This window comes from Corythoichthys intestinalis, chromosome 18 (genome assembly GCF_030265065.1).
Source record: "Corythoichthys intestinalis isolate RoL2023-P3 chromosome 18, ASM3026506v1, whole genome shotgun sequence".
In the NCBI taxonomy this organism is placed as follows: domain Eukaryota; kingdom Metazoa; phylum Chordata; class Actinopteri; order Syngnathiformes; family Syngnathidae; genus Corythoichthys; species Corythoichthys intestinalis.
In genome coordinates, this window is record NC_080412.1 from 32,148,878 (window position 1) to 32,162,018 (window position 13,141).

A 13,141-nucleotide genomic window follows, 5' to 3' on the forward strand; every position below is an offset into this window, starting at 1 on the left:
TTCATCACAGTTAAGATTTATTTCATTCAACATTTCACATTACAAATATTGAAAAATTATGCATACTGTTATATAAATAGTTGGCCGCAAACAATTAAATAACATTAGATTTTTCTTTTTCGTTTCACTAGTACTTCTACAGACCAACTCCTAGAAATATGGACATATCCGTATTACATAACTTAATTATTAGAAAGGAAAATACAAAAATAGGAACTTATAAAGTGAAATGACAATAAAAATTAAGGTGATACCTGAAGTAAAAAAAAGAAAAAGGAAAAAAAAATTAATAAATACAACAAACCTTCCCATACACAGTTAAAAACTATTGAAATCTTGCCATTAAGTAACATTAACAGACAAATATTTAAATATTTATTTTCCTTCAGAAAATGTGAAACATATATTGTGGAGCACAATATAGCAATTAGTAAAAACTAGACACTTTAACATATTAAAAGCTTCACCTCAAAAATATAACAAAAATCTGATCAAAATTATAAAAATCAATTATACATTCCAATTAAAAATATACCAATAAACAGCTAAATACATTGTTGACCTAGTAATTACAATGCAATCAATCACAGTAGCTTAAAACAAACCCAAAAAATAAGCAAATGAGCACAAAAACTTTTTTAAATGTTTTAAAAATAACTTCAATTATTTATATTAGTACAAATAGTTGGATTTCTTTTTTTCTTCTTTTTTTTACAAACACCAGCATGAAAAGGATTACATTAAACAGTAGAAAATGACTGTGAAAAAACATATTAACATCTTCTTTAATTAAATGTCTGCAATAATTAAAAATGGCATTTGAAAGAATTACATTGCAAAGAGTCTTTCGTCTGGAAAAAGGTTCAAAAGAAGTATTGCACATAACAACTTGAAAGTTAACTTGCAACATTGTTTTTAAAATTCTATTTTTTTTTTTACCACATTCAAGTCTTTACGCTCCCCTTCCTCCGCATAGGTCAAGTCTTTTATTTATTTTTTCAAACAGTGTTCTTGAAGGATGCTCGTTTCTGAAACGTTCACGCTTGCCTATTCGCTTTTTGTGTTAAGCGCATCCCGCTGAGGTCTACCAATGTGAGACGAGGGAGATTGAGGGTTTAGGGGTCGAGGGTATTTTGAGGGTCAGGGTTGTCCTTAGTCCAGAAACATTTGGTGCACACCACAACAGTTAACTTCCGAGCTAATTCACCTCACTTGCGCGCGTCTTTTTTTTTTGTTTGTTTTTCGACATGCATGCTAAGGATTACGATAGGTGCTAGTTGGCAAGTTCAAGAATATAGATACTATATATAGAGAGAGATATTCATATATTTTTTTCTTCAAATATTAAAATATCTAAACACCAAACATCCATTCTTGTGATACGAGATTCAGAGTTAAGTGTCCAAACTAATCTTTTTGCATTCTCCTCCTTTATCCATTTCCTCATACAGTGGAGTTTTGTAATTGCTGGTTGGTCTTAATTCTCTCAACTGTACAGTAGTGGTTAGTGGTGCAGAGTGAATATGTTTGACAGAGGTGGGTAGTAACGCGTTACATTTACTCAGTTACATTTAAAATGGTAAATGTAGAGTACTTATATAGCCAGTAGGGTTGTTCCGATCATGTTTTTTTTCTCCCAATCCGATCCCGTTCAATCGTATTAGTTTGAGTATCTGCCGATCCCGATATTTCCCGATCCGATTGCTTTTTTTTTTGTTCCCGATTCAATTCCAATCATTCCCGATAATTTTCCCCGATCATATACATTTTGGTAATGCATTAAGAAAAAAAATGAATAAAACTCAAGACGAATATATACATTCAACATACAGTACATAAGTACTGTATTTGTTTATCATGACAATAAACCCTCAAGATGGCATTTACATTATTAACATTCTTTCTGTGAGAGGGATCCACTGATAGAAAGACTTGTAATTCTTAAAGGATATGTGACTTTGTATATTGCGACTAAATATTGCCATCTAGTGGATTTGTTGAACTTTCAGTAAATGACACTGTAGCCATGACCAAATGCATGATAGGAAGTGCAACCATGATGATATATATCTTCTCTGCGTTGGGAAATAACATAGGGTGTTAAGAAAAAGCTCAATTACAACCTTTCTTCCCCACATTGCTTCCCACGATGTTTCTAATCGTAGGGAGAGGGATTGTAAGGCTTTAGCCAATTAAAAAAAGGCTCCACAGGCTGCTAAAATTCACTGTTCATTTTACGCTGCCTTTTAGCTCTCTAAATAGGTAAAACGGGGCCATTACAGTTAGAACAGACTGCATTAGTGGGTCGTGCAGCGCATGCATTAATTGCGTTAGATACTTTAACGTGATACATTTTTTAAAGAATTAATTACCGCCGTTATCGGGTTAACTTTGATAACCCTACCTTAAGCCTAAACTAAAGACTCTGGATGAGTGTAATATATTAGGTCCTTAACGTTAAATACAATTAGAAAACTATTTAATTAAGAAATATAGTGTATATATATTAAAAAAAGGCATGTCCCGTATTTTTTTACCGATTCCGATACTTTGAAAATGACGTGATCGGACCCGATTGAACGATAACGAAAATATTTCATCAATGAAAAATTTTTTCATGACGAAGACGTCACGATGACCAGCTGAAAATGTGTCTTGGGAGACAAACATAACGAGATGGAAGCCAGGTGTTGTCTGAAGACACAAGAACGAAATGAAAATTCTCCATAGTTTTCATCAATAATTCACAATACAATGTGCGATTCTTATTGTATGTGTAGTTAGCACGCATTTAGCAGCGTTTGGTCGTGTCACTCATGTGGCGGCCGGTGAGTAAGCCCGTGCCCATTCCAGGCCTTTTTTGTCAAACATGTGTCAGGTGCTGCTTGGTAAGTTTTGCTTTCTTATATCTTGGCTAGATATGCCATGTTGCTTTAGCCTTTAAAAGATCTGTACTGAGTGATCATCACACAGTAAACTAATTTGTAGCGTTAGCATAGCGTTTGCGTTAGCATTAGCATTTAACGCGGTGACTCGGTATCTTTTTAAACTCTTGGAAAACATTTTACACATGGGAGTTCAAAAAATCGATTAAAAGAATGCATCGCAATTCGACACGTGACAATTCGATTACGATTCATAAAGGTAGGGTGACCAAATGTCCTCTTTTGCCCGGACAAGTCCTACTTTCACGTAGTATCCTCGTCGTCCGGGCGGGTTTTATAAATTCATAAAAATGTCCGGTTTTTATGATTTTTCACGGGACCAATTTGAATAGAATCCCTCCGGCCGCTGGGTGACATGGCTCCTAGTAGTAGGGAGGGAAGGAGTAGTTCTTCTTGTTTTTGCTGGCAGTTTACCCCTATCATGAGGCATTACCGCCATCTACTGGGTTGACGATTTGGCCACAACGCCTGCCCAGTTGTTAAGTTTTTTTTACAATAAATACATATATAATGGCAACTGTTGACTTCTGTCGGAGCTTTGACTGTAAAATCCCGTTTGGTGTCGCATCGGTGCGCTGCCGATGAATGTAAACTTTTATAGCAAAGTTTGATTTTTGCCTCAGCTAGCTATCAGTAAGCTAAACCACGCTAGGCATTATGGGAAACGTAGTTTTGAACTGCTACGTTTGGAAACATGCTGGTTGAATAGTTTGTCAGTTTATTTCGGTTATTGTTTGTGTGCAATCTAGAATTTTGAATGATAATATCAATGGAATGGGAATAACAATTCGTCAAGGACAATTGTCGTGATAGTAATTTATAAAAATGTTTAGTTGGCACATAGCCTACTGTGTGTATGTGTATTGACTGGACTACATTTCCATGGGTATGCATTCTATATGTATATATATATATATATATATATATATATTATACACTTTTTTTTTTTTTTCCTAACTGCATTTTTCAATCCAGAGTGAGGGGGCACACTTTAAATATATTAAAGTGATATAGGCATCTTTGAGTGAACTTCGAGTAAAATTCAAGTATCTTGAGGCCGGGCTGAGTGTCTTTCTTTTGGGAAATCATAACACGGTCACCCTACATAAAGGTTCAAAAACGATGATTTTTCCCTAATAACTTTATGACAGCAACTCATAGCGGAACGAAATTCCAGACACGTCTGCTGTTCGGACACCTTTAACGGACGCACGCACCATGCTATGATGGATGCTGCTTGTTGCTGAGCGAGAGGTTTACTCCTTCTTAAAAGAGTGGAAAATAAATATGTGTATGAGACAGGCAGGGCGACCCGGCAGTCGCGCTTCTGTGCGCAAGTTATTTTTGGAGCGAGAGGGGAAGAGAGATAGTTCGTTGCTCCTCGTCTTTCAGATGTCCAGATGTAGTTTCAAGTCGTGTCAATGGCGTACCGCACGCATGTTATTTTTAGACCGTGACGTCGCATCGTAAAGTGGAAGTAAAGCCGAAGTGGGACATTATAGACCCGCCCTCGCATAAAAACAACGTAATTTGTGCCACTTTTCTCCGGTAATCTTTCAAAAATGAACATGCCAATCACGCATTTCTTTTTTGGAACTTGTAGAAACGACTCTAGACATTACGACACATGAAGGATGTTTTCTTCATACGTTTCCGGAAACCAAAAACTCGGGAGGAAAAGATGTGAAGACCGAATCAACTTGCGCGGACTTAACACCAGCTCGGTGAATCCATTCACATTTCATATGCAGTAAACAGTTTGTTGGGTTGTCATGGTGTTTCAGAGGACAAAGAGGTAAGCCATTTTTATATTTTTAACTTATTTTTTTTGCGTAACGTTGTGCCGTACTGCTTCTGTCTGACAATGAATGACCTGAAAAGAATTACAATGGTATCTGACTGCCACTGTTACCGTTTCTGTTACAATTTTAGTAAGGGGGAAGTGTAAATAAATTATAGAATTAAGATTTCTCATCAATGAAAAAATTAAAAATGTTTGTTGGCTGTCACTGAGTAGCATTTGCGATCGTTACACAAAGCTAACTAAATCACCCCCAAGAACGGTAAGAGACGTAGGACAACCAGAGGATATATGAGACAGACAGGGCTGATGGTAAAGGATAGCTTGTTGTAACAGGAGAATGTCATTGTCAGTCGGACAACCGGTGGCTTCTCCCTAGTTAGCAACAGTAGCTAATGTCATGAATATTAATGAACGAAAGTGACGTATTGCTTGCGGTACGCCATTGAAAAATGTCCTGAGTGTGTTGCTAAGACCCGTGTGCGTCTATAAGAGGTGAGTACACGGACTCTCTTGTACTGTTTAGCCTTTATTGTTGTTGTTTTTGAGATATTAACAGTTAGCGTCGAGCGCTAAACTAATTAGCTAATTCGCTAACGTGTATTTCATATGCACAACGTGTAAAACCATGATTAGGTACAGCGGTAACACTACAAACAGGTGAAATAGTACAGGAATCTGTGAAAACAAAGTATATTGGTTACAAGAAGTCTGATTTCCAAAGACACTTTGTTTCAGTTATGTTTCATTATAAGGAATTAATCAGTACTTGAGTAGATTTTCCATCGAATACCTTTTTTTTTTTACTTGTACTTGAGTAATATTTTGAAGTAACGCTACTCTTACTTGAGTACGATTTTTGGCTACTCTACCCACCTCTGGTGTTTGATTACTCGGCTGTGAATTTGTGCTGGTACGGGAAGCCATTTTTTTTTTGTAATACACTACTGCTGTTTTGGTTAGTAACCAAGTTTAAAAAGGCTCAGCAGAGTGGCAACCACTATTTGAGGAAATGGAGTGACTAGGGAGAGGAAAGGTCATGTTTAACATCAAGTTTTAAGATTACAACTTTTTCTTTTTTTTTTCTTTTTTGTTTTTTTAAATGATTTTCTCGCCATGCTAATAGAATTACTATTGATCACCAAGTGGAAACATCGAGTGTTGGAAAAGCTACGAAGACCAAAAGAGCGGATACACTTTGGTCTCTCCTCGGCAGATGTGACGTCGCACTTAGTTGTAAAGAGTCCTCAGCACTGAAATGTATAAAAAGCATAATTGAAAATAATATCAAATATCTTGAAATCGCTCCACTCGTTTTTTTTTTTTTCCTCTTCTTTAAAATGAACGTTTCCATATACGCAGATCTCTCAGTAACAAAAGTACAAAAGCTACCTTTCACAATGTGAAAAAATTGAGGTATTGCAAAAAGGAGTTTCCCCATATTTGTGAAAAATGTGCCTAAAATGACTGTCGGAAATAAAAAGGAAAGAAAAAAATATTTAGAAAAGTAGTGCATAATAAATGCTTATATGTGCATGACAAAATAATTTAGCTAGAAAACACTGTTCCAAAAAATCAGCAGGCCGTGTATAAAATAATTTTGTCATCTCATTTGAACAGCAAATTCTTCACAAAGTGTTTGAAAATATCCCGGGTGCAAAAAGCTATATGAGGATTCTCACTCGTGAGCAAAATCAAGTTTTCTATGCAATCCTACCCCTTATGAAAATGGGAGGACTTTTGTCTTTTGACTTCCACTGTGTGAATGTGCACTTTAATGTTTGTGTTGGGGAAAGAGGAGGAAGTCTGTATATGTATACGTATTTTACTGCAATGCTAACATTTTTTTGTTAAGGCCAATCTTTGGTTCTCTGGACTCCTTCGCATGGGTTGGAGAGGTCAGGTAGGGGACGTGGTGGTGGACACAAGTGATAGATTGATTTAAATCATCTAAAAACGAAATGAGCTACAAAGCGACCCACGAACGCACAACCATCTTTGGTTCCCTAAACTGCTGGACTTAGGAGTGGGCCTCCTCGAGCGAGTGTATAGTAATAGACTATCTTCAGTTATGCTTCAAAAACACATAGATGCTGGGTAGGATTAGCTTGGCTGGGGGGTCTAAGAGGCCATTTGAACTGCTTGGCTGACTCGCTGCTGTAAAATAGAGCTTTGTGTCGTTTTAATTGGTGGCAGCACCGTATAAACAGCAAAAAAAGGCTTCTTGGTTGTTTTTGCCTATTTTTTTCTTCAGATGTGCGGTTGGGTCCTGGATCTAAAAGCGAGGAGGTGGAGGAGTGGGGAGGGGGCCCGTAGCCTCCCATTGCCATACATTCCCGTAATGCACTCTGCGCACGACCGCGTAGGTTTCCGTTAGAAAAATAAACTGGTGGTGACGAAGCTAGCGAGTACAAAAAGTGTGCGAGTAACATCGTAGCTCCGCCCAGAAAAAGCACGAGAACACGGGCAGGCGTTTGACTTGCTGTTCTTGTCTTATAACTGCATCCGGCACATTAGCAGCTGAGATTGAGGTATTAGTTCTTGCATGTCAAGATGGAGATCGGAATTATGTTTCAAGATTTTTTTTTTTTTTCTGAGAGTGAGTGTGTTTGGCTTTTAGGGCGTTTCTATCTTGTGCCGCAAGCTAATAAAACAGCTTTGGTTATCAACTAAAGGTATACTGGTATATTCGAGAACGGGAAATAAGTGCACTCTTCTTCAGCAACACCTTTTTTTTTTTTTTCTAAATTCACATTTACTCACTGGAGCTTCGTGTTGGCGTTTTGGGGAAATCTAAAACGAGCTCTGCTACAACATTGAGAATGTCAAATCAAAGAGTATTTGTCTAGGGGGCTCATTTAAAAACAAACAAACATAAAAACAAAATACATGGAGAAAAGCATGCCAATTGAATAGCAGAGTACCATAGCACACTCAAACTTTCCTATATACTGTATGCTTTATGGGGAGAACTTTTTTTTTTTCATTGCTGGACATACTTAGATATAAATCCTGTTTTCTCTCATGAAAATATAAATAAGAACTTAAAAAAAGGTTTGTCGAGTAAAAAGGAACCAGCAACAGAAAAGTGCATTTATTCATTAAATGATTTTGCGACTCCTGCACTACCTTGCCATACTGCTCCCCCTTTGTGCCGACCCATTCGCCTGCCCTCCCGCCGCTCAATTCCAGCGGAACGAGATGTGACGTGGCCGGTCGCCGCCCTCCTTCACTAGCGGCTTGTGGAACTCACGCCCGGCGCGCGAGTGGATGGCCGCCCAGCAGTACTCACAGTAGTACTGCAGGCAGGTGACGTTGGCGCAAAAGAACGGCGCAAACTTGCCGCCGCAGCGCGTCCCCTGGCACTCGTCGCACAGCTGGTCATCCAGCACGTATGGCTTCACTTCCACCTGCAGTTGGAAAAGGGAATCCAATGAAAACGTGTTGCGGGCCCTCGAAAGCAATATTAAGTGAAAACATCAGGAAATCGCTAAATTTCCCTTAAAACAACACGATATAACTTTTTAACCTTTATAAAATATATTCATAACATTTGTGATGATATGTTGACCGACCACTACCGTATTTTTCGGACTACAAGTCGCACCGGAGTATAAGTCGCATTTTTGGGGGAAATTTACTAGCTAAAATCCAACACATAGAACAGATATGTCATCTTGAAAGTCAATTTGAAAAAAAAAAAACAATAGAGAACAACATATAAGTGCTGAATAAGTGTAAAGTAGGATAATGTTACATGATGCATGAACAATAAAATTCGAACTTGGCCGGTATGTTAACGTAACATAGCTATAAAGAGTTTTTCATATAACTATAGCATAAAGAACATGCTAACAAGTTTACCAAACCATCAGTGTCACTCCAAAACGTCAAAATAACATGTGAAATGATATAATAATGTGTTAAAAATTTCACACATATGTCGCTCCAGAGTATAAGACACACCCCCAGCCAAACTATGAAAAACACTGCGACTTATAGTCCGAAAAATACGGTAGCTGAATGATACCCCATTTATATCTTGAGGGGGTCTGTATCACTTTCACTGGCACTAACTTTTTAAGGAGGGTGGCAGGAACCCTGCCACACAAAAAAAAAACTACAAATGTGCCGACTGCTTCACAGCATACGTCACTTTATTCATTATAAGGACGATGCTAACGCTTTCCCGCAAATTCTGCAAAGATGGCAAAGCAACAGAGACAAAAAGTCAAAGCCAAACCGTTGCTAACCGTCATATGCTTTCGTTTCACTACAACTGGATTCATTTTCTAATTACTTTTCATCCTTCACACAGCCGCTGGAAACAGAAATGTTTTTTTATCCAGAAATGTTGTTTTATCCTGCGGGTGTGCTCTGGTCCTAATGGGAAACGCGGCCTTCCTTAACTCATTCACTCCAAGCCATTTTCCCCGGAGCAACCCCCTTCGCTCCCGGCCGTTTTACTGGATTTTGACAGATTTTGCAAGGCCCACAGAAAATTCTGTTCTATTGCTATATAAACACGGAACCCACCAAAAGAAAGATTAGACTTTCTTCTTTCAGCAGGAAAAAAGTACGTTTATATCTTTTTCCATTCTTTAGATATCAGCATTATAAAATAGCTTAGTTTGAGCAATTTTCCAATTTCTGCTAAAAAAAAAGAGAAACTGAGCTTTTTGTAAAAGCATACATTTCAAACATAATTTTGACTTTAACACAGCTGTTTTTTGCTATTGTGACATCCCAAACATCTGAATAATGTTTTCCTTCTACAAAATAACAAACAACAAGACAAACAGAGCTTTTGATAGCAAAGTAACAATTTATTTACACTAGAGCTGTCAAAATTACCGCGTTAACGGGCGGTACAAATTTTTAAAATGAATCACGTTAAAATATTTGACGCATTTAACGCACATGCCCCGCTCAAACAGATTAAACTGACAGCACGGTGTAATGTCAACTTGTTACTTGTGTTTTTTGGTGTTTTGTCGCCCTCTGCTGGCGCTTGGGTGTGACTGATTTTATGGGTTTCAGCACCATGAGCATTGTGTAATTATTGACATCAACAATGGCGAGCTACTAGTTTATTTTTTAATTGAAAATTTTACAAATGTTATTAAAACAAAAACATTAAGAGGGGTTTTAATAGAAAATTTCTATAACTTGCACTAACATTTATCTTTTAAGAACTACAAGTCTTTCTATCCATGGATGGCTTTAACAGAATGTTAATTTTATTGCCATCTTGTTGATTTATTGTTATAATAAACAAATACAGTACTTATGTACAGTATGTTGAATGTATATATCCGTCTCGTGTCTTATCTTTTCATTCCAACAATAATTTACAGAAAAATATCACATATTTTATAGATGGTTTGTATTGCGATTAATTAGGATTAATTAATTTTTAAATTGTGAATACCATTTCCAACAATAATTTTCAGAAAAATATGGCATATTTTATAGATGGTTTGAATTGCAATTAATTACGATTAATTAATTTTTAAGCCGTGATTAACTCGATTAAAAAATTTAATCGTTTGACAGCCCTAGTAATGATATTTTTAGGTAAGAAATAAGATTTATTTTAATAAGATCAAGAAGTTTTTTTGAGTGAAAGCAGTGAACTTTTTTTTTGTCTACCCACATCCAACATGCAATTGTTGGCTGTTTTCAACAATGTACGTACATCTGAAAAAGATGATTGACTGAAAACGGTTCAATAAAAGATGAAATGTCTTGTTTTCTCATGTATATTTATAATTGCTCTTTACCTAAAATAAAACAATGTTTTATCCGATTACTCTATTATTAATCGATAGAATTTTCAGTCGAATACTCGATTACTAAAATATTCGATAGCTGCAGCCCAACACTCATCCTTCCGCTGTGAATTGAAACAAGCTTATCACGAGTAGACGTCCAATCTATTTGAAATGGAATGGTGGCAGCGAATGCAATATTATCAGGTAGACAATATCAGCCGATAAAAGATTTTCAAATGATATAGGATAATTTCGCCACCGGTTTTGGCACTTTGTACTTCCAACAAAAAAAAACAAAAAAAACTGATGTCAACAATAAATATAGAGGTGCAATATAGGCACTTTCTCCATAACTTGAAGTTGTTCTTATTTTTTACAGAATGTTTATTATTTTGGAAAACCTTGAAGTTGTTACATTTATAATTATTAAAGAATCCAGTGGGGCATCGTAATACAATTAGCCATAATATGTTAAGTCCACGACCGCATATAAAGGTATCAGTTTGATATCGGTATCGTATTTTTGGAGTTGGACAATATCGGGATATCGGTAAAAAAGTAATTATCGGACAACTCTAGTTTGGACGTCAAGAATAATCGGTTGAGAAATAAGTTATAACTCCATTTTAATGTGACTCCATTGACTTCACCTCTACCGACATGGCTGCCATGTGGCCATTTTGGTAGGGCGGTGAAAGGTCTTTTTATGTTTCTGCCATGCATTGAAACAAGTTTATCACTTGTAGATGTCCAATCCATTTCAAACGGATTGGACATCTGTCGCTGTCAATGACAACCAATGAGTTAACAGGTATTTAAATCAAACTAGTTTGTACATTTTTCAAACCTAATTCTAAATTTGAAGATGATGGTGCTGTTTTAATATACAAAAAAAATAAAGAAACTATTTCGCCCCCAAACCGATAAACTGTGCTAAAAAAATGTTGTTGTTGCAATTCATTAAATATTAGATGTCAAAGGGCTTTTGTGGCATCTGGTATTTTAATTTTTGGCGGGAGATGCTCAAAACGGCTCTTTTGAGTATCTAAGGTTGCTGACCCTTGCTCTATATTAATGACTGTATTGAAGTGCTGTACACTGGCTCCCTCTAGTGGTAGCACCCTGCCCAACAATAGTATGCTTCCGTTGCTTTTCATTTTCATGATCAAACATTTGTATTTAATTTACATCAACTGTTAAAAAATGAATAATCATAGAGAACCATATTATCGCCTAAAATATTTTAACATGTTTTAGGAATTAGGTTTATTTTGGGAGGATGGATAAATTGGGTTGATGAGGTTGGTTTAAAAAAAAAACAAAAAAAAAAACAAGCTGTGGATAGCACTTAGCATTTTACCATATAGCTACACTGCTAATCACAGCCACAGTTTGAGCAGATATTCGTATACATTTTTCGCCTCAGTTTCTTTTGTTTCTATTTTCATCATCATTATTATTGTTGTGGCATTAAATGATATCTGAATCCAAGTGAACATATCAGTCATTGAGACGATTTTAATCTCCAAAAAGTCAGTCAGTAAAGGCATGATTTTCAGCCGTGTCTTTTGACGATTATCTAAATGTTAAAAAATTTGTTTTGCTTAACATGTTCTCTACAACGTGACCCAAGAGTGACTAAATAGCATTAGTAGTAGCAGTAAAGTCAATGACCTGATAAATAATAATGCTAAACTTTTCAGGTATTTTAAATTGGCCGATCACATTTCTTTGTTATTTCAGTCTTGCTTGGTTTTGCATTCGTTGCTTAAAAAGTATATTTATTAATATCGACAGAGAAGAAGTTATTCGTTGGACACCTACAGTACATCTTAAACTGGAGCATCACATGTGTGTTATGCTTTGACAAGCCATCGTCATATCTTCACTCGTGACTAAACAATCCTTGAGTTAAGAATCAAGATGATGCAAAGAAAATTGTGAAAAAATGTGAGACAAAGTCACATTTCTTTCCACAAACCCGTTTATCGATTTCTCCATGCTGCAGCTGCACAAAGCGAGCACTGATAGCAGCAATGTAGCTCTGCTGATTAGAGAAGGCGACCCGCCCAGCTCCTTTCGGGTACTTCAGCTCAGGATCCGTGTCAATGCCGGCGTAGCAGACGCCGCCGTACAGGCGGTCCATGATCATGGCCAGCTCCACTGCGGACAAGATACACATACACACATCAAAATCAGTCAAAAAAATCAGTCAGTTATGTGCAGTTTCCCACCTCTTTATATTCGTAAATTTGTAGCCATGGCCACTACACAAAAACACAAGTTGATGAGGACCGCAAACTTTAGCACTTTAAGCCATAAATAGATGGATTAAAAGTTCAGCGGGGTTTCATGAGGGAAAAGAACAGCTCCTTTCTTCAGAAAAAAAGATAAATATGCATGTGTTTTATCTTAAATAAAAGTGTGTTCATCTTAATACTATACTTGAACATGAAAAATTTGTAATATGTGTTAGTGTTTCAACCCAAAAAGTGATACTAATGCTTTTATTGATAATAATAAGGCTATCAACAGCCAGCAGTTTTGCTGCCTTTTGTTTATACTGCTGCTTTTTCGCTTATCACTCACTCCTCTGTACTACAAAATATCCTTAATGTTTA

General features: G+C 36.6%; 1 protein-coding gene across 4 annotated transcripts in view; it reads right to left on the minus strand.

Moving 5' to 3' along the window:
- The window catches only part of cpeb4b (cytoplasmic polyadenylation element binding protein 4b), a 62,425-nt gene continuing 49,284 nt past the window's right edge, over positions 1 to 13,141 (minus strand). For all 4 annotated transcript variants that reach the window (XM_057820340.1, XM_057820339.1, XM_057820338.1 and 1 more), the window contains 2 exons: positions 12,502 to 12,683; positions 1 to 8,156 (listed from right to left, as the gene is read on the minus strand). In XM_057820340.1, the coding sequence (XP_057676323.1) occupies positions 7,929 to 8,156; positions 12,502 to 12,683 (410 nt within the window). In that variant the 3' untranslated portion in view covers positions 1 to 7,928. The remainder of the gene's footprint in view (positions 8,157 to 12,501; positions 12,684 to 13,141) is intronic.